Source organism: Triturus cristatus, chromosome 12 (genome assembly GCF_964204655.1).
Source record: "Triturus cristatus chromosome 12, aTriCri1.1, whole genome shotgun sequence".
Taxonomy (NCBI): Eukaryota; Metazoa; Chordata; class Amphibia; order Caudata; family Salamandridae; genus Triturus; species Triturus cristatus.
In genome coordinates, this window is record NC_140595.1 from 538,292,796 (window position 1) to 538,319,455 (window position 26,660).

General features: G+C 43.7%; 1 protein-coding gene across 2 annotated transcripts in view; it reads left to right on the plus strand.

Moving 5' to 3' along the window:
- Window positions 1-26,660, plus strand: part of HSDL1 (hydroxysteroid dehydrogenase like 1) — a 107,177-nt gene that overhangs the window by 39,365 nt on the left and 41,152 nt on the right. For both annotated transcript variants that reach the window (XM_085638274.1, XM_085638275.1), the window contains exon 3: window positions 25,302-25,747. In XM_085638274.1, coding sequence (XP_085494400.1) covers window positions 25,302-25,747 — 446 coding nt within the window. The remainder of the gene's footprint in view (window positions 1-25,301; window positions 25,748-26,660) is intronic.

Here is a 26,660-nt window from a genome sequence, read left to right on the forward strand (position 1 = left end):
CTTCACTCGTATCAATGCAATTGGGTCCGCTATTGTGGAACGGTAACTTTGATAAAGTTCCTATTGGGTTGTGCTACATAATGTCACACACTGCCTTAAGAAATATATCAAATACGCTCTCTAATGTATTATTTTCGCTGATGGGAACTTCTTTCCAACTTTGTCAATAATGAAAAAAATATAACCAGTGGAAAAAAGAGCACACTAACGCTATACCACATGTGTAAGGACAGTCCACAAGTTCAAACAAGTTCCATCTTAGGCCTTGTAAACGGCAGCAATCTTGTAACAGTTCTGATCGAATAACCGCTATCAAACATGTAACGTTCAAACACTACTATATAATTTTAAAATTTGTAATAAATGTCCGTAATCTAACCATAATAATAACTGTATTGATTAGAATAATATCAGAAAATTGTCATGCAGCATATATCCATGAACTCCCTAATAATGTTGACTTAAACAGAGATTCACTTCTTAATATATAATTTATAGGGAGACACAAAAACAGAAACCATGTTAAAGTACTAACCATATGTATGGACAATCAATAAACACAATCCAATCCACACAGTAAGGTACCAAAAAAGTGTAAGCAAGAGATCAAACTCCTGTTATTGCTCCATAGTATTCATTTCTTCACTGCAATATTATATCAACATATTGGCACCGGACAACAAAGGACCATCACGCCTATCACAGTTCAGCATAGAAGATTCAAGCCCGTCTTCAACAAGATTCTCATCTGACAGTCTAAGCCAATGTGGGACGCAATCGGGGCATACAAAAATGACCATATTTGTTATAGTCCGTTTGGAAAGAGGCAACAACAAAGTGACAGACTCCAGTTCAAATGAACGGGTCTGGCAAATGCCAACCTATCCTTACAAAAGTATAATGTAAACCCCTTCCATCACCAAACAGGCAGACCATCCAGATTGACTCACAACTCATTACAGAAAGGGATGAAATTCATGATCTTTATTGAGGCCAAATTCAACAGTTCCTAAACGGGCCTCCTGCCGGAGTAAACGCAAAAACGCAACACCAGGTTCATCAAGGACATTTTGCATTTCTGTTCTATTCATCTGAAGACAGTGGGTATGATGTATCTCTATTTCAGCTTGCCCTAATATGTTCTGCTATTCTAAATCTAAGTTCTCTGGTAGCACTACCTACAAACTCCTTACCACAATTCCACACAATGGCATAGATCACAAACGTCGTCCGTCAGTTGCTAAATGCATTAATTTTGTGATTTGCACATGTGTTCCATTTAAAAGTGGTTTTCTTGCTCAAGCCGTATCGACACACGGTACATATAGTACACTTATAGAAACCACATGGTTGTTGAGGTAACCAGCCCAATCATCTTGTTTTCTTACACCGAGACTTGTAACTGGGACTTACTAAATCTTTACTATTGCGTCCCCTTCTGTATATCACACTCGGTTTATCCATAAGCATGGTTTCTAAAGCAGGTACACCGTATAATAATCCCCAATGTCTGTTCAATACCTGCCATATCTGATGGCTAGAGGTATTATATATGGTGATGAAGGCCAGGTGACCATTTTTCTTATTCTTCACCTTCTTGTTCCCAACAAGATCTTCTGTCTTAAAGTTGCTCACTCGCTTTTATTTATCTTGTAGGAGCTTGGAATTGTACTATCTTTGTGCCAATTTGTTGTTCATAAGATCTAGATTAGATGTACATTCTACCTCCTCAGTGCAATTTCTTCTGAAACGTAGCATCTCGCCAAATTGAATGGATTTATTAGTATTGGATGGATGCGCACTTGTTGCTAGTAGTGTACTATTGCAGGCAGTGGATTTACGATATAATGTGCTTTGAATTTTGTTGCCAGTAATGTAAAAGGTCACATCTAAAAAAGCAATTCTTATTTTGTGACAGTTCATAGTGAACTTGACATTTAAACTGTTGTTATTGAGATATTCAAAATAGTCTTCCATTTGTTACAGAGAGCATGTCCAGATGACGATAATTTATTCTATATATCACCCCCAAAAGTGTATAAACTCAGTCCATTTGGATGCCTTTGCAAACCAGGTTTGCCCCTTCTCAAGCCACCTCATAAAGAGGTTGGCATAAGAGGGGACAAATCTTGATCCCATGGCAGTACCCTACAGCTGCTGGAGCCACTTTCCATTGTAAAGAGAGAAACTATTACTCAAAAGAGGCCAGCCATCTCCAGCAGCATCCGGGATTGCTCGATTCATGTGTCTTGTTGAGAGAAAATGGTCTTGACCCCTAAGACCAAATTCTTTTTGTATGCACCTGTATAAGCTCTCTAAATCCAGAATAACATACATCATACATTCCAGATCCCATACAACATCTTTGAACTTCCTTAGGATGTCTGTTGTATTACATACAAAGGATGGCAGGTTCACAACAAATGGTTTATGGAACACATCTGCAAATTCAGAGATGTGTTCCACGGGCGACCCTATGCCCGCAGCAATGAGACGATCCGCTGGATATGAAGGGTCCATGTGTATTTTAGGAAGCATATATATGCAAGTATTTCAAGGATAACCCACTTTAAGATACCTGTTTTCTGATGCCTGTATTCCAACTCAGAGGTATCTTTAAGCATGGCCAGTTCTGACCCTCCAAACTTTCAAAGCAAAGAGGATCAAACTCAGTTAATGGGTGAAGGAGGCGCTGGGCCTAATATGCTTGTTCAAGGTAAGCTGGACAAGAGCGGCTCATTCGCCCGCAGGGAGAAGGAATCAAATCTTTCGGAGTGGAGGGTTCAGGTGATAACGAACATAGAGGGTATAATTTCAGAAATAACCAGACTCTGGACCTATCTTGGGCGGGAGGGAGGGGATATGTTTTACTCCCTCACCGACAAGTCAGATTCTACTGGCCTCATCCCCAAATCGAGCAAGGATGAAGCCAGCACCTCCCTGTCTGAGGCGAGTGAAAGTAGCTTCTACACTGCACTGGGGGCCACAGCCAAGAATTGGAAACAGCAGAAAAGGTTAAAAGGGAAACCAGGGGCATGTGTAGTAGGGAGAGACAAAGAGCCCCAGACGGCAGCTGCTCTAAAATGGGACTATACAAATACTCAATTGCTGCATCAGGATCACTGGCATGAAATCTCATTTGTGTCTAAGGAAGCAATACACACTGGCATCGGGGTCGAACCAGGTGAACCTACATTACAACTTATCTATGGCATGATCAACGAGCACCAATCAGAAACCCGGCCGAGAGCTGGAGTGCCCGACTTGCTACTAAACAACTGCCAGGCATCCTAAAGAAGGTGTCTAAATCTTGTGCAGAGATTGGGGAAAAACTCAACACCATAGAGGAAAGAACAACAGTAGTAGAAACTGATGTGGGGGTCCTTAAGGGACAGGCTGAAAGTCAGAAAGACACTTCTGTCAAAAAAGTAATCCCTTTGGACACTTTTATTTATAACATACCAACGTAACTCTTAAACCACTTCAACCATTCATTAGTTAGCACCAAATAGAGACCAAAATCATAATATAAATTCTATAAATATTTTATTCTTAAATCTTTATAGACTTAATCACAAAAACTTTTTTGTTTCAATAAAAAACAAATATATATGTACATTAAAAATATTTCATTGCACAAAACAGGGAGAATACATCAAACTAATAAAAATCCATTCTCAAAACACAATAGATTATAGCAACACTCCAAGTGTAAATGCAGATTTTTATGATGACTCAAAGATAATATTGGATAACACTCTTTCTTTTATACTTATTTGTCCAGATCAAATACTACTTGGGTGCTGTTGTTAACCAAAGCAAGCGACGCGTTTCGGTGGTATAATTGGATTCACCACCTTCTTCAGGCTTTAAGATTTTCACACATTGTCTCCCACCACATATATCAGATAGAAGAGGGTGTATAAGGGGATCTCTGTCTCCCTATTGACCGTTTCCTTTTTCATGCGGTCACACAACAATGGATGTGAAATCAGGGACATATTGAATACCCTTATATATTCTTGATTTTATTATTCAGGTAGGTTTATGAAGATATGTACCATCAGGGGACTAAGCCTCTCTGGTAGAACTTAATTTTTCACTTGGTGTAACTCAAGCCACAGGAGCTATGGCCCTTCAGCAGAGGTTCTTGATAGAAAACACGAAGCAGCGCCCCGTTATTACTGTTTTCGGGGTATTGAAGCTGTCCAATATCGGGATTAAAAAATCTCCTTGTGTGCTCCTAAAATGCATACACCAATTGAAAGTCAGAAAGGACATATCTTTGATATCAAGTGGCAGATCGAAGACTTTGAGAATCGTCAAAGGTGGAACAACCTATTATTCCTCAGGATAAAAGAGCAAGTTGAAGGCAATGGCATCAGAGCATTTATGCTAGATCTCCTCAAAGGTGCCTTCTCAGAGCCTGTGTCCTGAGACTGGGGGACAGAGGTGCAGAGAGTGCACAGATTGCCTCTTTTGCATAAAAAGCAGGGCCACTCTGATGGAGCGAATTAGAGCCATCCTAGAGCTGTTCTTGTCTACTTTGGGAATTTCCTTCTCAGGCAAGCTATCTTTGAGAAGGCGCGCCCGGATGCCCAGTGATGCTTTAATGGTCTCATATTTTGTGCGCCCTGATTTTTGGAGAACAACCAGGGGACGAGACTTCCGAAGGCGAACTAGGAGAATCCCAAGAGTACGAACCCTCCGAAGAGGAACCAGGGAAAGCCGAAGAGCCCGAGGGGACAACTGCTAGCTCTATAAGACTTTGGAGTGGTCCTAATCCGGTCCTGTCAAATAAAACACGCCGAGCATCACACTATATACAGCCTCCTCGTCTGAGTATCCGGCCTGCCCTCCCACAGTCATCTTTGCAGCGCCTCAGCGTAGCTCGATCTTGAACCCCCCTCCTTCCAACAAGGGCGTTTACTTTCAATTTTTAACTTGGAGACTGTGCTGTACGAGCATAAAGGAAGTAAAGCGAGGATGGAAATCATTTAAATGAACTGTTGAATATGATTTACTACTTGCTTCGCATCCTTTTAAGCACTGTAGAAGTTAGGTAAAGACTAGCTCTTTAAGATTTTTGGGATTTGGATACCAGGCAAAGGTCCTGTGGGACATAATCCCTGGGCGCTGCACTCATGTGCATTAGCACTTCAGATATCCCACATACATGAATTATGCATATCTGTTCATTTTTCTTGTATTATTTAATAATAAGTACTAATTGTTCCGTTGTCGTTATGGATGTATATCCCTGAAGAACTATTGATTATAATCCTCTTTTAGTGTGTGTTCTTTCCTCCCTGGCATTCCCTTCCCTGAGGATGTATGCACGGAAATTCGAAAAAAGCATCAATAAAAATATTTAAAAAAAAGAAAATACATGTATTTCAAGTCTGTCAATAAACAGGTTTCCTGCCAGTATCCCAATTTGTTGTTATTATTGGACATGATACACAAAATAGAATTCGATCCTAAAGCCTTATAACACTCTTGATTATCAAGTTGTCGCTTCGCTTCCTAATGGTATTGGGAGCTATTCTTAACAACATTACCCCCTTTATCTGCTTCACTGATGATTGTTGACTCATTAGACTTGAGACAATGTAATGCCAAAAACTCATCTTTTTAAGGTTGTTGGATTTAGTGTTGCAGAAAGTAGATCATCTAACCTTGTCGTCCAAATCATACAAATCCATCATTACCTTTTTCGTTAAGATTTTGTTCTTAGAGCTCTAGACCATTTTCTCTCAACAAGATGCGGAAATCTATATGAGCACTCCCAGATGCTGCCAGAAATGGCTGACCTGATTTTGAGTAATAATTTCTTTCTTTACTATGGACAGTGGTTCCAGCAGCTGCAGGGTCCTGCTACTGGATCAATGTTTGCACCCTCTTATGCCAACCTGTTTATGGGGTGGTTTGAGAGGAGTCATGCCTGGTCTCAAGCCGCATCCAAGTGGACTGAGTTTATCCACTTTTGGGGGTGATATATTGATGATGATATTGTCATCTAGACAGTTTGTCTGCTACAAATAGAAGACATTTTTGAATACCTCAAGAACAATAGTTTGATTGGCAAGTTTACCATGAATTGTCAGAAAAGAGGAACTGCTTTTTTAGATGTGACCTTTCACATTACTGGCTGCAAAATTCTCAGCACGTTATATCTAAACCCTCTGCCTTCAATAGCACACTACTAGCAACAAGTGTTCATCCGTCCAACACTATTAAATCTATTCTGTTTCGCTAGATGCTACATGTTAAAAGAAATTACATCGAGGAGGTAGAATGTATGTCTAATCTAGATCTTAGGAATAGATTGGCGCAAAGAATGTACTATTCCAAGCTCCTATGCGATACACAAAAGAGTGAGCAACTTTAAGAGAGAAGATCTTCTTAGAAATAAGAAGGTGAAGAATAAGAAAAATGGCCACCTGGCTTTCATCACCTCATATAATACCTCTAGTCGTCAGATAGTGCAGGTATTGAACAGATATTGGGGATAATTATCCAGTGCACCTCAATCAATCAATCAGGGGAATTGTAAGCGCTCACCGCGAGGGTCTCAAGGCACTGGGCGGGGAGGGGGTTTAAGCGGTCCGTTCAGTCGAAGAGCCAGGTCTTAAGCGTTTTCCTGAAGATGTTCAGAGAGGGGGGGCGTCTGATGTCGATCGGTATCTTGTTCCAGGTCTTGGCTGCGATGTTGGAGAAGGTTCTTCCACCTGTTCTGGCTCTGCGGATGCGCGGGGTTTCGGCAAGGTCAGCGAATCGGAGGTTTCTCTTGGGTACGTGGAAGGAGATTCTCTCATTGAGGTATTGGGGTCCGGTGTTGTGGAGGCATTTGTAGGTGGGGGTGAGTATCTTGAAAGTGACTCTCTTCTCAACGTGGAGCCAGTGGAGGTTCCGTAGGTGTTGGGCTGTGTTCGTGTCGAGGAATGCCGAGAACGAGTCTGGCTGCGGTGTTCTGTATGGTCTGGAGCTTGCGGAGAAGAGACTTGTTGATCCTGGCATAGAGGGCGTTTCCGTCTGCTTGTTAGGAGTGCGTGGGTGACGGCCTTCCTTGATTCGGGTGATCCACTTGAAGGTCTTTTGGAGGGTGTTGAAGCAGCTGGAGGCAACGGTGTTGACCTGTCGGATCATGGAGAGGAAGGAGTTGAGTACGATGCCGAGGATTCAGGCATGGTTCTTGGGGTTGGGGGCCTGCCGAGGGCGGTGGGCCACCAGGTGTTTTCCCATGCAGAGGGAGAGGGTCTGAGGACTTCTGTCCTCTCCAAGTTGAGCTTCAATTCAATTCAATTCAATTAGCTTTATTGCGGTTGAATTTACCTTAAAAGCACATTAAAAAAAATGAACAAAACAACAAAACAGACAGTCCGTTTCATGAATGCAGTTACACAATATTACATGGTTGTTAGAACATTTGTTCCTTTAAAAATTTAAATAGTTCCATAAATTTAAAAATTGTCATAAAAATATTATTCCTAAAAAGAATAAAATATTTCTACTCTCTTAAATTCATTTTGGATAGTCTTAAGTTAAAATAGCATTATTAATCAAATTCCTTCGTGCAATCCACATTGAATGTAAAAATGTGGCTACTGTACAGACGATTAATGGGTTGGTGTCTGTTTTTAATATCCTAAAAAAGGCCAAATAATGTTTTATACCCAGGTTCTTGCACAACTGTATTATCCATATCTTCCTAGTATAGGCATAAGCTGGGCAAAATAGGATGACATGAACCGGGGTTTCATCCTCAGTAAGGCAGCCAGGGCAGGGGCGTACAGCTCCCCCCTTCCACCTATCAGAAATGTAAAGAAATGGCAATGTGCCATATCTAAACTGTAGATAAGAGTTTTTTAGCTAGTGTAGGTTGTATTAAATCAATCGCAGACTCAAAGCTATAAAAGGATTTTACATCCAGAAAAATATCGGTTAAGCTTGATGATTTTACTGAGCGAAAGAGATTCCTTAGGTTATTTTCCCTGACCGCACTAGTCACAATCTTCTTTGAAATAGCTGGGCAGGAAACTTCAGGATTAGACCAGAGTTCCTCAATGCCATTCGATATAAGTGACTGTTTTACGAAGGCTAGCCAAGGGATCCTTCCAGAACCAATAGAAGCCATGACAACTTTGAGCTCCTCCTTATAGCTCACCAACTCCGGTATACTCCAGAGACGCTTCCAATAAAGTAACGGTCGAATGGCAATAGCGTCTGCAATTGGACAAACATTAAGATCAAGTCTTAATGGGAGTAAAGGAGTGCTATTTGGGAGGTCCAATAGTTGTCTTAGAAAGTTATTTTCAGTTATAGATAGGTTGTTTGTTGATGTATGACCCCAAAGTTCTGCCCCATAGAGAGAAGAGGCCCTAGCTTTCACTTTAAAAATTTCTAGCGGGGCACTAACAATTTTAAGGGTACAACTCTTCTGTACTTTAAGAATTCCCCCTGCTGCTTGCGTTAATCTGAAATTGGACTTGGCCACTTGAGGACCCCAACCCATTTTGTCATTTAAAGTCACACCCAAATATTCAAATGTTGAAACCCTTTCAAGGGGTCTGCCACCCATCATTGGATGGGGGCAGTTAACAGTTTTTGCATTAAAAGCCATGTACTTAGTCTTATTTATGTTGACCACCAGATTTCTTTTGGAACAACAATTGGAGAATTGATCTAACACACGCTGCATCCCCATTGGAGATTTTGAAAGCAGCAGCGTGTCATCCGCGAACATTAAGGCGGGGAATTTCCGGGCGCCCAATTTGGGGGAGTCTATATCTTTTTTGGCCATGAGATCTTCGATAAGCCCGTTGAGAAAAAGGGAAAATAGTGTTGGAGCAAGGACACAGCCCTGCCTAACACCTTTCTCAATCGGGAAGGCTCCAGTTAACTGGCCTTGTTTACCGAAGCGTACTCTTGCAAAGGTGCCAGCATGTAAAATTTTAAGCTGGTGGCATAAATAGGGTGGAACCCCCATTGATAATAACATGGACCATAATTGTTTTCTATCCACCATGTCGAAAGCAGATTTTAAATCGACAAAAGTAAGATAAAGACTACCCCCTTCCAGGGTCACATGCTTCCAATATAACACTTGTAACCGGAATAGTTGATCAATTGTTGAGATTTTCGCCCTGAATCCCGCCTGGAGCGGCGTCAAGATATTATTATCACTAGACCAGCTCTCCAAGCGTTGTAACAAAACCCTGGCATAGATTTTTTGTGTAACATCAATAAGGCTAATCGGCCTATAATTAGAGGGTTGGAGCGGGGAACCCTTCTTATATATTGGGATAATCTCCGCCCCAAGCCAAGTGCTAGGCAAAGGTAGCCCCTGCAGAATTGCATTGAATAAAACCAGGATATAAGGGGCCCAAACTGATAATTCTTCTCTGAATAAATCACCTGGGATGCGATCAAGCCCCGGAGCTTTATTTGGCTGGATCCTGAGTATTGCCATCTTTACTTCCTCCAGTGAAATTGTTTGCGCTGGCCATATAGGGTTCAGAGCCAAAGGACTCTGCGGAGCCTCCCGAGTGCAGGAGGGAGAGATAGAGTAGAGATCTTTAAAATAAAAGGACCAAGCTTCCTCTGAAATATTGGGGATGATTCCAGATCCTCCTTCTGGATTCCCAGTATGGACAAGGTTCCAAAAGGACCTCGCATCCTTTGCCGCAAGGGCAAGTGAGATGGCGGCCCAACGATCAGCCTCCCCTTCTGATTTAGCATTTTTTAACAATTTCTTGTAAGCTTGTCTAGCCTGAATAATGCACTGTCTATTTCCTTGGCTTATAGCCAGTAGTAGTGCTGATTTGGCGTCCTCTATTAAACCAGGGATTATCACCAAGACATGGTTTGGTTTTGATAGGAACTGCTTTGTAAAAGGTATCCTTTAATAAAGAAACCATCTCACTGTGGATATCAGTGATTGCAGTCATATCAATGGTAGTAAAGGGTCGCTAAAGGCGTGGTTGGTCTTTTCAAGAAGGGGGACTACGTTTCTATATAAGTTTGGCATTATTTCCACAGAAGATTTCGCGGCTGCCCATCGAATTCTTCTCCCACCTTGTTCTAGCCTTAGATCACATCTGGGAGAATTGGTTGTAGCACTCTCCCCACCAGTTAGTTGGAAATCCAACTCAGTTATCAAAGGATTGTGGTCACTTTCCGGGCACCGACAAACGGTAAAATCCAGGATTTTTGACCAGGATGTCAGGCTCACCAGAAAGTAGTCTATAACTGATGTATGCCCCAGGCCATTGTAAGTATAGTAAGCAGGGATGTCGCTTTTAAAGCGACCATTACAAGCTCTGAGGGAAAATGTGAGGGAGAGGGAGGTCAGTTGTAGAACTAAGGCTGACCAATTTTTATCAGGGTAGGCAATAGGGGGAGGAACTGACCAAATCTCATCCTCAGCCTTGGTCATTGTAGGAACTCCATGTAATGGTTCAAAATGACAATTGAAGTCGCCTCCAATCAACAACACTACATCACCCCCCAGTTTATGCAGTAAGGCAGTTAACATATCCAGGGTGTCAGAGGTTCCACCAAGTTTTACTGGCCGCGAATAAATATTAATCAAGGCCAGCTTAGGTGTTCTCTTATGAGACATCAGGATGCACGTGAGATCAGGGCTATTTGTCACTATTCTTTTCAGCGTGAATCCAAGGTGGATGCCTATCCAGGTGCACAATCCCCCTGACGGTCTACCTCTTGCACCTTTTACCGCAGGTTCTGCAAAAGTTACATACCCTGCTCTATGGGTGGGACCTGTCGCCCATGTTTCCTGAAATAAACAGATCCCATGGGAATCCACAAAAGTATACCAATCTGGGATATCTAGATTAGACACAAGGCCTGCTATGTTCCATGATAAGATTTTTAGGGACCCTTTTGTATTTGGCAGCTTAGTACCCACATCGCCCTCGTGACGGGGGCCAGCAGAGCCATGGGTCCCAAATCCAAGTAAGTTAAAATCCGCCTGTGCACTAGTATACTGAGATTGAGGCACCAACGAACAATTAGGATTCATAGAGGATGGTCGATCATCCCTAAACTCCCCATCTATTGTGAGTAGATACTCTTTGGCCACCACACCAACCTCTGTAGGTGACCTAGAGTTGGATAAAACTTTTACCACCTCCGGATGCTTATTTCTAAAAGTTGCAAAAACTTCATCCTTTTTGTAAGCATCAATTTGGTAGGGCAGGGGACGACAAGACGACACAGGAAGTCAATCAACTTGATCGAGCAAGCTGTATCGATTGTATAACGAGATACCCATCATTTCACCCCCTAGGTAGACTACCCCTACTTCTAGGTGCAAGGTGCCAGGAGTCCTCTTGCTGTGGCCTCAAATCAGATCTCCCGTAATCGGGAGGGGAATAAATATGAGCTGTTGGATAAAAATAGTCTAACCTCCATGATTTAATCATTGTATTAGAGCTTGACTGTTGCCAACTGCATATATGATCAACTGCCCTAAAGTCCTCAAAATTAATAATTACACAATCTCCTCCCACATTTTTAGATCTGGAACCTATCCACCTCACTCTTCTAACATGCAAAATTTTACTATAAATAGAACTAGGCAAAGATCTATGAGAATTCAACCAGTGCATAGTCTTGTTCCTGAGTTCCTCGTATGATTCTGATTTGTTACTCGGTAATTCCGGGACCTCCGTTAGAACAACAACATATGGAGCACAATCCGGAGGTAAATTGATGCATGGTAGAGCTTGAGAGTTAGTATTTCCAGCAACATGCACCTTCCCTGGAATAACAGAGTTTGGTAGGGATACCGATAACAGCGGTTGGGTGGGATGTACCTTATCCACAGAATTAAGGCTATTGTTAGAGTCAGTAATAAGAGAGCCCAAAGTTGACCCCTGTGTGTTGGACATTGGGGGTTGATCTTTTGCAATAATGTCGGTTTGAGGGTGAGAGGCATTGGACAAAGGGACTAGGGCTTTAACTTGGGTTTGTATGGTAAGTAGATCTTTTTTAAGGCCCATATTTTCCAAAAGTAGAGCCTCCATTTTCCCAAGTCTGACATCTAAATATTGCAACTTTTGCTCCACAGGCTGGATAAGAGAGGATAAAACAAGACTCAGTTTTCCCACTAATGAGTCTAAATCCAGGGAGCATGAATTTACAAATAGTGAACCATTCTCAACGGGGGTGTCTGTTAGGGTCCCAGGGGAGCAGGACTCCAAAGGTACCGTAGTCCGGGGAGGCGATTTGGTCGTGATTTTAGGATATTTCGTTTTTTTTCCCCGTGACGAAGTAACAGCCTTCCTCTTCTTTGGAATAGCACCCTCCTTAGGTCTTGACTCCTTATCATTGTTTAGGTTCCGCTCAGTTGGGGCCGTAGTTATATTAATGAACTGCCCACATGGTGGTTGCGTGAGGTCATCGACCCGGGCGTCTGTACTGGTCCCAATATTCAGTGTGGTTGTTGGATAGTCCTCAATAGCTAAATTTAATTTAGTGGAAACAGGTGAACTAGCATGAGCAGTAATACCCAAAGAGGATCTTCTTAAGAAGACCGGGTCTTGGGATAAGCGGCGCTGTGTCATTTCAATTTCGTGCTCCAATACCGATGCTGCCCTCCTTATAAATTGGTCGAGTGTCCCCGCTACCATCCCAACAGGTGTGGCTTTCGCAGCCCTTCTAGCAGCCATTTATAAGCGGTGCTGACAGATATTGAAGAGAGTACGGCTACTTACTTAGAAGTGCAGTTGATAGAGGGGTGGCCCAGCCCAGCCTCTTCCGGCCTTGGACGGCCGTAGGTGGCCCGCCCTCTGCCCGGGCTCCGCCCGGCGCTGCCCGCGCGCGTCCCGCGACGCGGAGGCAGCGGGGGTCTTTTAAGCGCCTCCTGGCGCGAACACGGCGTCAGCGGGTCCGCTGGCGCACAGGATGCTGGGTAGTGTAGTGCGACCCTGTCCCCGCACTGCGGCTGCTGGTGGAGATGGCGGCGGCGGGGGACTGCTGCACAACGAGGTAGGAACGAGGTAAGAAGCACTGATGTAGACAGCAGGTAAGTCCTTGGAGGAGCGAGCAGTTTGCCAGAGGAAGTTGAGCTTCAGGCAGTTTCTACTCATCCAGGATGCGACGTCCTTCATTCCTTCCTGTAAGATGAGTCTGGTGGTGATTGGGTCCTTGGTGAGGGAGTGGATGAGCTGGGTGTCGTCGGCGTAGGATACTATGCTGAGTCTGTGCTGTCTGACGATGGTGGCGAGGGGGGCCATGTAGATGTTGAAGAGCGTGGGGCTGAGCGATGATCCTTGGGGCACTCCGCAGTTGATTTCCGTGGGTTCGGAGAGGAAAGGTGGCAGTCTGATTCTTTGGGTTCTGCCAGTGAGGAATGAGCGGATCCAGTCGAGGGCGGTTCTGTATGCCGGCGTCGTGGAGTCTAGCGGTGAGAGATGGTGTTGAACGCTGCAAAGAAGTTGAGTAGGATCAGGGCTGCGGTGTGTCCTTGGTCGAGGAGGGTGCGAATGTCATCTGTGGCGGCGAGTAGAACGGTCTCGGTGCTGTGGTTGCTGCAGAATCCGGATTGGGAGGGGTCAGGAATGGCGTTTTCTTCGATGGATTTGGTTAGTTGTGCATTGACGGTCTTCTCGGTGACTTTGGCTGCGAAGGGGAGGAGGCAGATGGGTCGGTAGTTCTTGAAGTCGGTGGGGTCTGCTGAGGGCTTGAGCAGGGGTCTGACTTCTGCGCACTTCCAGTCATCAGGAAAGATGCCGGTCTTGAAGGTGGCGTTGATGGTGCATCGTAGTTTGGGAACCGTGGCGGCTCTGTGGAAAATGTGCGAGGGCAGGGGTCCATGGGGGCTCCTGAGTTAATGCCTTCCATGGTCGAAGTGGTGTCTTCGGTGGTGACTGGGGTCTAGGAGGAGATGGTGAGCTGAATGGCGTTGCTGGAGAAGGAAGTGATTTCGGAGTTGGGTGTCTGGTCGTTGAAGTTGTCAAAGAGTCCCTTGATTTTTAGATGGAAGTAGGATCCGAGCTTGTTGCAGAGGTCCTGGGAAGGGGTGATGTCTGTGGTTTTGCTGGGGGGCTTGGTAAATTCCTAGATGATGCTGAAGAGTTGCTTGGAGTTGCAGGCATTGGCGAGGATCTTGTTTTGAATGAAGGTCCTTTTGGTGGATCTGATACGTTGGTGGTATTCCGTCGTGGTGTTTATGTAGGTGGTGTGATCTTCTCACGTTTTGCTCTTTCTCCAGTTTTTCTCGAGACGTCTGCAGGTGCGCCTGGATTCTTGGAGGCCGGCGGTGAACCAGGTGGCTTTCATGGGGCACTGTCTGTCGGGATTGCATAGGGGTGCGAACTTGTCTGCGCAGTTGGAGATCCATCTGTGGAGTCCTTTGGCTGCGAGGTTGGCGTTGGTGGAGATGGTGGGGGCGTCGCAGTTGAGGGTGGAGTTGAGTTGTTCCTCAGTGACTTGGCTCCAGTTCCTTCGTGGAGGGCACGGTGCAGGTTTTGGCGGCGTGGGTTTGTCGACATGGAAGTGTATGCGGTGGTGGTCTGTCCATGGGGGTTGTGTGGTGTGGCTGAAGTGGATGTTGTTACCTTCTGCGAAGATGGGGTCGAGGGTGTGTCCTGCCTTGTGGGTGGGTGTGGTTACGAGCTGTTTCAGCCTGATGTTGGCGAGGTTGTCCAAAACGGTGGTGGAGTTGGGGTCGCTGGGGTTGTCGAGGTGGAAGTTCAGGTCTCCGGCGAGTAATAGAGGCGATGGCGTGAGGTGCAATGAGGTCGGCGATGGTAGTGGTGAACGAAGCGTAGGGTCCGTGGGGGGGGGTATGAAGGCGAGGGTGCCACGGAGTGTGGTTCTAGGGCTGGTCTGGATCTGGAAGTGAAGGTGTTCAGTGGTGGGGAAGGAGTCCTTCATGGTGGAGGTGGAGAGTCGGAAGGAGCTCCTGAGTACGATGGCGAGTCCTCCACCTGGTTCAGAAACCATACTTACGGATAAACAGAGTGTGACATACAGAAGGGAACGCAATATTAAATAGATCGTTAGTCTCAGTTACAGATCTCCATGTAAGAATATGAGCTCTATGGGCTGGTTACTTCAACCATGTGGTTTCTCTACGTATACTACATGTACCATGGGTCAATTCGGCATGAACAAGACACCCACTTTTAAATTTAACACCAGTGCTAATCACAAAATGAATGCATTTATCAACTGCCTGACAACATTTGTTATCTATGCCATTGTGTGTATTTGTGGTAAGGTGTATGTAGGTAGTACCACCAGAGAACTTAGATTTCGAATAGAGGAGCATACTAGGACCAGCCGAAATAGCGATCCATCATGCCCACTGTCTTCTCATGAATGGAACAGAAGTGCAAAATGTCCTCTAAATTTCATGGAATAGATACAGTGAAAATAAGATGAACATGGTGGTGATAGAGAAAGTTTACTCTGGCAGAGTGAGTCCAAATGGATTTCTTCTTTACAAACTATTAAATCTGGTTCAATAAAGAGTCTGAATTTCATCACTTTCTGTAATGAGTTGTGAATCAATCTGGATGATCTGCCTGTTTGCTGAAGGAAGGAATTACCATTACACGTTTCTGAGGACAGGTTGGCATTTGCCAGAGCCGTTCATTTATACTTGAGGTTGTTGCTTAGTTGTCACCTTTTTCCGAACTGGGTATACCAAATATTGTCATTTTTGTATGCCCTAATTCCATTCTGCGTTGGATTAGACTGTCAGTTGAAAATTTTGTTGAAGAGAGGCTTAAATCTTCTATGCTGAACTGTGATAGGTGTGATTGTCCTTTGTGGTCCGGTGCTGATTTGTTGAAATAGTATTGAGGTGAAGAAATCAATACTATGGAGCAATAACTGGACTTTGATCTCTTGCTTACACTTTTTAGGTACCTCACAATGTGGATTGAACTGTGTTTATTGATTGCCCATACATATGGTTAGGATTTCAAGATTGTTTCTGTTTTCTGCGTTTGTGTCTCCCTATAAATGAATTATTAAGAAGTGAATCTCTGTTTAAGTCAACCTTATTAGGGAATTCAAGGATATATGCTGCATGACAATTTTTTGATATTATTCTATTCAATACAGTGCCTATTATGCTGAGACTACTGATCTATTTAATAAAAATTATGTAGTAGTGTTTGTATTATGCAAATGCATTGAACGCTACATATCTGTTTTGATCCAAACTGTTACCGTTACAAGATGGCTGCCATTTGCAAGGAACAAAATGAAACTTGTTTGAACTTGTGAACTGTACATAGGCCATAGTGATAGTATGTTCTTTTTTTTGCTGGTTGTATTTTTTTCATTATCGATGAAGTAGGAAAGAAGTTTCTGTTGACTAAAATAATACATTAGAGAGTGTTTTTGGTATATTCCTTAAGACAGTGTGTGACATTATGTTGCACAACCTAATAGGAACTTCGTCAAAGTTACCATTCTACAATGGCCGACGCAATTGCCTTGATATGAGTGAAGCGATTTTCTCCACCTGAATGGAATTAAGGCTAATCTCATGAGTATTTAAAATGTTGCCGAATTTGAAAACGTTTTTCTGTTTGCGACGTACACAAACAGTGATGTATAGTCAGACTTGACCTAACTTTGGTAAGTGACGGGGAACGAGTGAGTATTGTTTGATGACCGCCAGGCTCTGTGTAATGTCTGGGTTGGGAGATTACGCGTGCTTTGATTACTGTTGAATCTAAGGTTGTGAAACATTGGAGGATCTTTATTATTGCATGCAGGCTCTCACGATTGTCTTACCCTGCATTCGGGGTGAAGGGTGTTTGCACTGAAATCTAATAGGTTGATTTTCCTCATATAAGTTGATCTGAGGTAAATGTGTTGCTGAATCTGAACACAGCTTTGTTGCTTACGCCATACATGAACAGTGATGTTAGGATGGGCTGGATTGAACTTTAGTATGTGACGGAGTATGAATGAATGTTGCTTGATGACCGCCAGGCTCCTTATAATGTAAGGATTGGGAGGCTATGTTTGCTCTTGACTATGGTCTGGTACAATTGTTGTGAATAATGAGGACTTGCGCAACTGTGTGCACTCTTTCACAAGTATGGTAATGTGTAGTTGTAGTGAACAATAATTGCAATGATGTACACTGTCCTGATGTAATAGTTGAGCGAGTGCATTGATTCAAGTGTGATTACTTTGTATTTCTTCAGGGACTTGAAAATATGGTCTTAATGTACATTCTTATGATATACGTTGTTGCAAATAGAAATTTATTTTGTGTGTTATTTAAGTATTTTAAAGAGAATTGTTGCATGTGCTTTTTGATAATAATGCACATTGGGTTTATTCGTGAGGGAGAAGGTATATAGTAGTTGGTACTTTAAATGTTTATTCACATGGGATTTTGGTAAGAGGTACATTTGGAGCTCTGGTGATGTGGCTATCGAATAACATATTGACTCTTTACTCACAGGTGTGAGATAGTAGCACTGTTGATTGTACAAGGGTTGACCCTCTTGTCCGATATATTTTGTTTAATTGAGAAGCACTGAGCCAAGTAGTTACGTTAATGTTAACTTAATATTTTTTTGAAGGAATTTGTTTTCCACTTTTTGGGGAAGCTGGAATGACAGTAATAACATTTACACATGACCTGTTATGAGCTATTGATTACAAATGATGGTAAGCAATTTTGTTTAAAAAAAACCCAAAAAACTCCAAAATTGCACTTTTGTGAATGTTGCACCAATATATGATATATATGAATTTAAATGAGTTCAAACCTCTTTCTCCTTTCCCTTTACTATTGAACATATTATTACTGAAAGCTCATTTACATCTTCTGAGCTGATTAGTTTACAAATAAAACCCTTTGCCACATATGTTTTTTGGACCCCTTCATGTGGATTTTGTTGTATCCACAAAAAGGGGTATTTTGCTGTTCTGTTAGAAATCTATTTTTGGAATACAGGGTGGATCAGAGTTACAACTTTCAATGTATCTCAGATTAAACTATAATTATGAACGTGTACTAAATAGGAATCATTTTAGAAACAATGGTATGTTTAAGGAATTGGAACATGCAGCTGAAAACTATATTTAAACAATTTATTTGAAGACTTTAGAAATTGGGTTGCTGAATTTTGGCTTACTGTTTCAAATGTGGGTTTTCTCAAACTACTGACAAAACTGTTTTTAATTATGTCTTGTGTCAATAAGTTTATATATCTTTTTTTGGTTGCTTTGTATGTTCCTTTATTGGGCATTTGTTGTTTATAATTTGCACTCATCAATGTTTTGTATGTGGTTTAAGCTTTGTCATATATGTCTTTTAACAGCCCTGAAGAAGTCCCGTTGTTATGAGTCGAAACGCATTGACTGTGTCCGTGTCCTTGTTATTTTCAAGAAAGAAATAAAGAATGAATATTTCAACCATACCTGTTTCTTGACACCTACATGAAATTAAATAAGATGATGTGTAACTCTGAATTAGAATTTATGGAGAGCTACTAATACTCTGTTCTTTTTTTTTTTGGTGTTATTTTACTCCCACCAAAAGTGCTTCTCCCTTTTTTCCGTTTTGCATTCAATTTTGGAGCGTTCGATGGGACGTTTGGCCTTGGAAGTGGAGCATCTTTAGTTGTAAACTATACTTTGTGTGCAATCAATACCATAACCGTTCTTGTGTTCTCTTTTAGGTACCATATCTTCTTTGTTGGACTTGCCCTTTGTGCAGGGTCATCCCCAAACACTTTGCCTCCACCCTCCTGTTTTCTGAACCTGTGTTTGTTGGCTTTTATGACTCTGCACTGTTTACCCCTGCTAACCAGTGCTAAAGTGCAAGTGCTCTCTACTTAAAACATGGTAGAATTGACTTCTACCCAATTAGCATATTTAATTTACTTGTAAGTCCCTAGTGAGTTGGCAATACCTGTGCCCAGCGCCTGTAAATCAAATGCTACTAGTGAGCCTGCAGCACTGGTTCTGCCACCCGCTGAAGTAGCACTTGCCTTTGCAACCTGTGTGTTCAGTTTTAAACTGCCATTTCAACCTGACAAAATAAAACTTTTGCCTTGCCCAAACCTTCCTTTTTAATACATCTAAGTCACTACTAGGTTAGGCCCTAAACTGCCCACAGGGCACGGTGGAGTATAGTTAAAAAGTTGGACATGTACTTTTAAGTTTTACATGTCCTGGCAGTGAAAAACTTTTACATTCATTTTTCAGTACTGCAAGGGCTACCTCTGCCATAAGATACCAGTGAAGCTTCATTTAATAAGCTGTAACTTCTAAGTGGGACCACACAGACAGGTTAAGTTTGGTGTGCAAAAAATTGTAATTAAAACCCCTATTTAATGGTAAAGTTGGATATTTAATCACAACTGCCACTTTTAGAAAGTTGCAAAAATCTATAGGGGTTAAGCCCAACGGACCAGGGCCAGGTAGGGCTATTCAAAATTCAGTACACTCCTACTACTCATGGAGTACCGAACAGTCAACTCTTTTATCTGTCCGAATTGAATTTTTATTAGACCATTTCTGTTTCTTATTAATTTAAAAATGTATCAAAACAATTTTTTGGACTGAAAAAGAAACGCAGACTTATCAAATTCACACATGAACTTACACGTATGTACAATTCACATTAACATACACTTAAAGACAAAAATGGACTTAGACACTGTGAAAAAATTATTGCCAACAGCTTGCCACATGACAAAATCAGCAAATGAATTCATACAATAATCTGATGCAAAACACATTTTTAGGAAAATTTACATCATATACATCATATACAAAATTTAGTAGTAAACATGAAAATAGTCTGAAAAGAGTGTCTGAATAGTATATCAATCCTTTATCCAATAATTTCCTTCAACACTCGCCGCATTCAGAATTATCTAAATGCCTCCCAAAATGCCAACGCGTTTCAAGACCCAGGTGAATAGTACTGGGACTATCATCAGGGCTTCATAGAAATGGACCGGATATTCTGTTTTGTAGAGACGGAGCGGCCGCTCCAGCTCATTTGCTCCAAGAGTTTTTGGCTTTTCTGCCACTGGACTCATTTATGTTACTGCCTATGAGGCTCCCTTAACACTTGCCAGTATGAATTTCTTTACTGCAGAGTATGGGCAGGACTGAGTTGCTTGAAGACTCTTTTACCGCATCTTTACCAATTCAAAACTCTGTATGTAATGGACTTTCCTTTTGCTCAAATATGGGCGTGCTTTCCCTCATGGGTATTATTTTTCACTCAAAAACGAGAAGGAATATTCAACTTCTGCACCATGCTGGTTGTGACTCAACTCGGCATCTCAAACCAAGATGAGTAGGCAGTAACATAAACGAGTCGCTGAACTTGACCGTCTCAGACATTTTTCTTTGAAATTTCTTGTAAGTCTGAAGGTAAGGTATCTGAACCGTGCTCCAGTGTTGTCGGCCATAACTTTTGAGTTTACCCAGTCTCTGGCAAATAGATATCCGCGGTTGGCACTTGGGGCCTCATGTAGGTAGCCAAATACCGGTCGGTAACGGCCGAAATTCGGTAAATATCCCGTTACCGACCGGTATATAGACAAGTGAGATGTAGGAGACCAAAAACCATTTTTCGGTAAATATGAAGCGGTAAATACCGATTCATAATTACCGAATACATATTAACCGAATCGGTAAATATGAAGTGGTAAATATGAATCGGTAAATATGAAGTGGTAAATATGAAGTGGTAAAACTGAAAATGACATGTAGGTAAATTCGGTAATTAAGAAATCCATGAAAATCGGTAATTAAGAGTCGGTAATTAACACTGAGTGAAAGCAGGTGGTAACCATCAACAGACCATATAAGCAATCTCAAAATGCAACAGCGTGGACAACATGGCCGCTCTGTATGTCATTGCAAGGCGCCTACGTCTACAGGCAGCAGGTCTGAGGATATGGAGACGGGAGGAACAAATCTACAGACAGCGCATCACACTCTTCCAACTGACTGATGCAGAGATACATGAAAGGTACAGGCTACACCCCCAAACCATCATTGACCTGATAAGGGACCTGCACCCACTCCTGGACCAGCCAACAAGAAGGGCGCATGCCATACCACCACATGTGCAGGTGCTCTGCAGCCTACATCTACTGGCATCCGGCAGTTATCAGGTGGTGATAGCTGCGGTGGGTGGTGTATCCCAGAGTTGCCTGTCCCGTTTCTTCAGGAAGTTCCTGGATGCCATGATGCAGAGAATGTACCACTACATCAGCTTCCCAAACACACAGGCTGAACTGCAGAAAACTAAAACTGACTTTTATCACATGGCACAGTTCCCCCATGTCATTGGCTGTATTGATGGCACACACATCCCAATCTGCCCACCAGCTGACACAGAGCACATCTACAGGAACAGAAAGTCCACCCACTCCATCAATGTGCAGGTGATCTGTGATGCAGGGAACATCATCACTGATATTGTAGCGAAGTTTCCTGGGAGCACCCATGACTCTTACATCTTCCAGAACAGTGGGATCTACACACGACTGATTGCCGGAGAATTTGGAGAGGGATACCTGCTAGGTAAGTAACAGTGACGCCCCATGAAACCTGCAAATCATAGTGTATAGAGGCATGTGACTGATGGTTCCCTTTTACTCACCTAGGCGACAGTGCATATGCCTGCCGGTCATTCATCCTCACTCCCTACCTACACCCATCAACCCAGAGTGAGAGACGATACAACGTGGCACATAAATCAACACGCAATGTGGTGGAGCGCACGTTTGGACTACTGAAAAGCAGGTTCCGCTGCCTCCACAAGAGCGGAGGCGCACGCCAGTACACACCCATCAACTGCTGCAAGATCATTGCCACTTGTGCAATGCTGCACAACCTTGCCACGAAGAAAGGTACAGATGTGGAACTAACAGATTTTGAGGACAACGAGGATGAGTCAGGCCAGCCAGAGGGCAACGCAGCTAGAGTGCCAACTGCAATAGATGGGAGAGAGAGACGGGCAGAGATCACATGCAACTATTTCTAAGTAAGTAAGGGGACACAGCCAGTTGTGGTATGTCATGACGTAGTTTTAATGCGGCACTACGCCATGAACACAAGATCAAGCCAATCTGGCAACATAGCATATATACAAGGAGTAAGTCCAGGGTTACGTCACCCATTGGGAAGTGGCTACGCAATGCTGCATCAATGTTTGCGCATACGCGCTGCAGTGTGGGATGGCACGGCTTGAGCATCCTCACTACAGCCAACCCCAAGCCGCCTGCTGCTCCTGCGTGCTTCTGGGACGGGGGGTGTGATGCTGCTCCTGCTGCTGGTGTCGATGCTCTCCGCAGCATCCCCTGCAGCAGTTGTCGCCGCCTGACTAGTTAATAGCACCTCTAGTGCACTTGTCACCTGCACCATCCCCCGAGACACGTCGCTGCAGCAGTGTGTCAGGCCCTCCTGCATCGACACAGAGCGCCGGCACAGTAGAGAAGTGGCAGTTGCCAGACGGTTGAGTGCCCTGGTGGTAGTGTCCCTCCTCTGCCGTTCCCGGCGCCGTGCATCTATGTCAGCATCTAATTTGCTGCACCACTGCTGGATTGACTGGGACATGTCCCGAATGCCCGCTGCCATTGCGCTGATGTTATTGTCCATGTTGACAAATGTAGATTTCATGAACCGCATATGCCTCTGGACTGACATGACTGCCTTTGTTTGCAGGCGCTGTTGTTTTAACATTTGGCCCTCGAGCCCCGAGAAGACACCATGGCTGTCAATGCTTGCTCGTGGACTCTGGACACGCGACCTGCGGCGCCCTCTTGCACCCGTCTGTGCTGCCTGTGAGGTGTAGGGCACAGTGGCATGGCTCCCATCCTGGGGCATAGTAATTTGCTCAGGGCCCCTGCTGTCGTCAGACGAGGTGTCTAAGGCTCGCAGCCTGGCGGCAGGACGCCTCCTCATTCTCACACCTGCAGGCGGTGATGTGGCCGGTGACTCAAACATGAGTGGCGATGCTGGCTCTGGGTGAGGTGATGCTGGCTCTGGGTGAGGTGATGCTGGCTCCGGTTGAGGTGATGCTGGCTCTGGGTGAGGCGAGGCTGCCTGTGTTGGTGGTGCGGCTGCCTGTGGCCCTGCTCCCTGGGCTGAACTTGTGCTGGCCAGAGGTGATCTTTGTGGCCGGTGTGCCCTCTCTCCTGCAGCATGCCCTGTCCTGCGTGATGTCACATCTGTGGACAGAAATGCAACATCGGCTCAGTGTCCCCGAAGGGCTGCATTGCAAGCATCACAATAAATCATGTCACACTCCAAATTGTCCTCTGCCTCCTTGTGCCTCATGTGTGTGACATGCCTTGTTGCCCTGTGCTATTTACTTCATCGTTGGGGTTTCCCTGACTATATCTCCCAGAATGCATTGCCTGTCTGCACTAACACATGGACTGGAGTGGGATACTCATTTCACAATGGGGGATGTGGGATAGGGGTAGGGGGGGCTACATTGCTGTGCATTCGTCTTACCTTGTTGGGTGGCGGCTCTGGCAGAGCTGTCAGCATCCCCAAGACCCACGACGCTCTCTTGCTCGATTGTGGCCCCCACCAGCTCCTCCAGTTCGGTGAGGGCAGGTGCCCTGTTGGTTCCACCTCCAGTCTGGCTGGCCTCCTTCTGGATTTCCCCCATCTTCCTCTTGGTTACAATCCTCAGGTCATACCAGCGCTTTTTGAGGACCTCTATGTCCCTGTGGGTCACTCCCACAGCATTGACCTGCGCCTGGATGGCCAGCCAAATATTGCGCTTTTCAGCCTCAGGCACTTGCAGGGACTGCCTCCCAAACAGCTTCTGGTGCTGCTTCACCACCTCCTCCACCAGCACCTGGAGTTCCTTGGGGCTGAATTTCAGCTTCCTCCTCCTTTCCCCTCCATCTCTCTGTGTCCTCTGGCTGGACCTGATGTTATTTTTGCTGCACAAACAGGCACTGGCTCCCTGCCTCTCCTCTGCACTCCAAGCCTCTCCAGGGTCTGTTAATTGTGTGCACCTGCCTGGGTGTGGCCACTTCCTGGTTGGGTGGGGTGTGGTTGCACAGGATTGGCTATTTCATCAAGTCATGTGATTGTTTTTCCCGATTCGGTAAACACCGATTCGGTATTTTCCGAATCGGTAAATACCACCGCGGTATTTACCGATTCGGTAAATACCACCTCGCTATTTACCGATTCGGTGAATTCCGATTCTTGATTACCGAATGTTACCGATTCGGTAATTGTTACCGAATTTTTACCTACATATAACTTACCGATTCTTAAATACCGATTCGGTACGGCTCGGTATTTAAGAAGCGGTAATATTTATTTACCTACATGAGGCCCTTGATCTTTTAACCCGTTCGACGCTTGTGACGGAGCGGTTCCGTCACGTGCGTCGGTTGCGCTGTGCGCGTGACGGAACCGCTCCGTCATGGCCCCGCCCGCGCACGGAATCTTCAGCGCGGCGCGGAAATCCGCGCCGCGCTGAAGGGGTTAAGCGGTAGATTGCACTAAAGCTTTAAAAATTCATAACTACAGTTCTACTAATTGGATTTTTATCGTTTTAGTGTCAAATAGTTTATGAAATTTTACTCTATTTTCTAAATTACTGTGGGAGCTTGTGTTTATGTTTTCACCTTATTGCTGTTTGTGTGCAGCATAAATATGTACATATTGCCTCTAAGTTAACCCTGACTTCTTTTGTGGCACTGGTTAATTTAGTGACTCTGTGGTTCACCCTCAATCAGATTGTGGCTGTTGCTTGAGAAAGGTTAACACCCCTGTCAACCAACAACCCAATTTATCACACCATTCCAATGAATGTCAAAATTCAAATAGCTAACCCTAATGATGGTTAAAAGTTACCTGCGTAAACGCATTTCGAGATTTTCCACAGTATATATTGCAATTTAATTAATGTGTCAACCAGATCCAATTCTTCACTAGAGAGCTATTGTTACAGGGAAATGAGTTTGGTTCGGCTTATAGGCCTCGAGAACTGTCGTCAATTGCAGGATACATTGGAACACGTGCTTCACAAGAGCCCCTGATTTGTAGAAAGCAACTTTGGATCAAGTAACTTTGGACAATATGTTTAGTTTTATGGAAACCGAAATGTGTATGATTTGCTGTAAGTGCATTTGTGTTTTCATATTTATGCTTGTACTTTTTAATGCCAGTTTGGCCCTACCTCTACTTATAAATTTTTATTGGGAACAATTATGTTCCAGAATGTGTGATGTGACCATGTTAAACTAAATTGTCTCCTCATTATTTGATCCTTGTTTTATTTTTCCCAGGTGCCACATCTGGCATTGGAAGAGCCTATGCTGAAGAGCTGGCACGGCGGGGCGTAAACGTCATCCTCATTAGCCGGAATAAGGAGAAGCTGGAAAGTGTTTCTGATTCCATCTCTGAGAGATACAAAGTGCAAACTGCATTTATTGTAGCAGATTTCAGCAGAGGCCATGAAATTTACCCTGCAATCAAAAAGGCACTGAATGATGTAGAGATTGGTATTTTGGTAAATAATGTTGGAGTAGCTTATGATTACCCACAATACTTTAGTTTGGTGCCTGAAGAGAAGCTGTGGGACATTGTCCACATTAACATAGCTGCTGCTACCATGATGATAAAGATAGTGCTTCCCGGGATGATAGATAGAAAAAAAGGCGCTATTGTCAACATTTCTTCTGCCTCCTGCTACAGGCCTCTGCCACAGATGGCTGGATATTCTGCATCAAAGGTAAGGAAACCTGGAACTTTTGGAAAACCCGGGGAAAGATAACTTAAATTCTGGCAACATCATTCTGCTACTAATGTGCCATGAAGTCTCTGTCACAAACGTGGCAGTATTGGTGGTTTACTCTGTCATAGCGGTGAATACACAGTCATAATATCGAATATTAGTGTTTCCAGGTATATGCGGAGCATATATCTGCATCTTATATAAAGGCATACATCTAGAACATGTACTCCACGTTTTGGAAGTAGTTTATGGGCTAGCACCTAAGTGGCACAGATTAGATCACCAAGTGAAGGGGTTGGTTGTGAAAAAGGCACGGGGAAAGACCTGGGCAACACAGTTTGGCCAAAGAGGTTAGTGGCGAAGTATTGCTCTGCACAAGGGATCTTGGGTCCGGTTTATTCTTGATGCTCCAGTCCCGAGTCCACCTTTTTCACCTTGACCAGTTATGGCAACTGCAACAGCACGGCAGTGATTTAGGTAGACCCTCTCGTTTCTAAGAGGAAAGGAGGTTTGAAGGCCATGTAAGAGTCCTATTTCAATAATGTGAAAAGTCTTGGCTGGGGATTTTACACTCTGTTTCATGGAGTTCTGTTCTCGAATGGGTACATCATGTTTTAAATATCGAAAGCACAACAGTGCAATACAACACCTGTTAATCTTTCGTTTTTGACAGAGGTGTAAAAAAGCGGAAGTTTTATGTTTGTATAGCAGAATGTTATTTAAATAATCTCGCAGCATAATTCGTAATTGAATGACCTGTGATCTCCAAAGAAGAATGCATTAAATGTAAATGGAATATCCAGGCGTCTTTGGGCTTGATATACAAGGCACAACTACCAGGAAATCCTAGGTAGCATAGGAAATTAGCATGAATTAAACATTTCACTCCTGATCTGTATCACTGCACAAA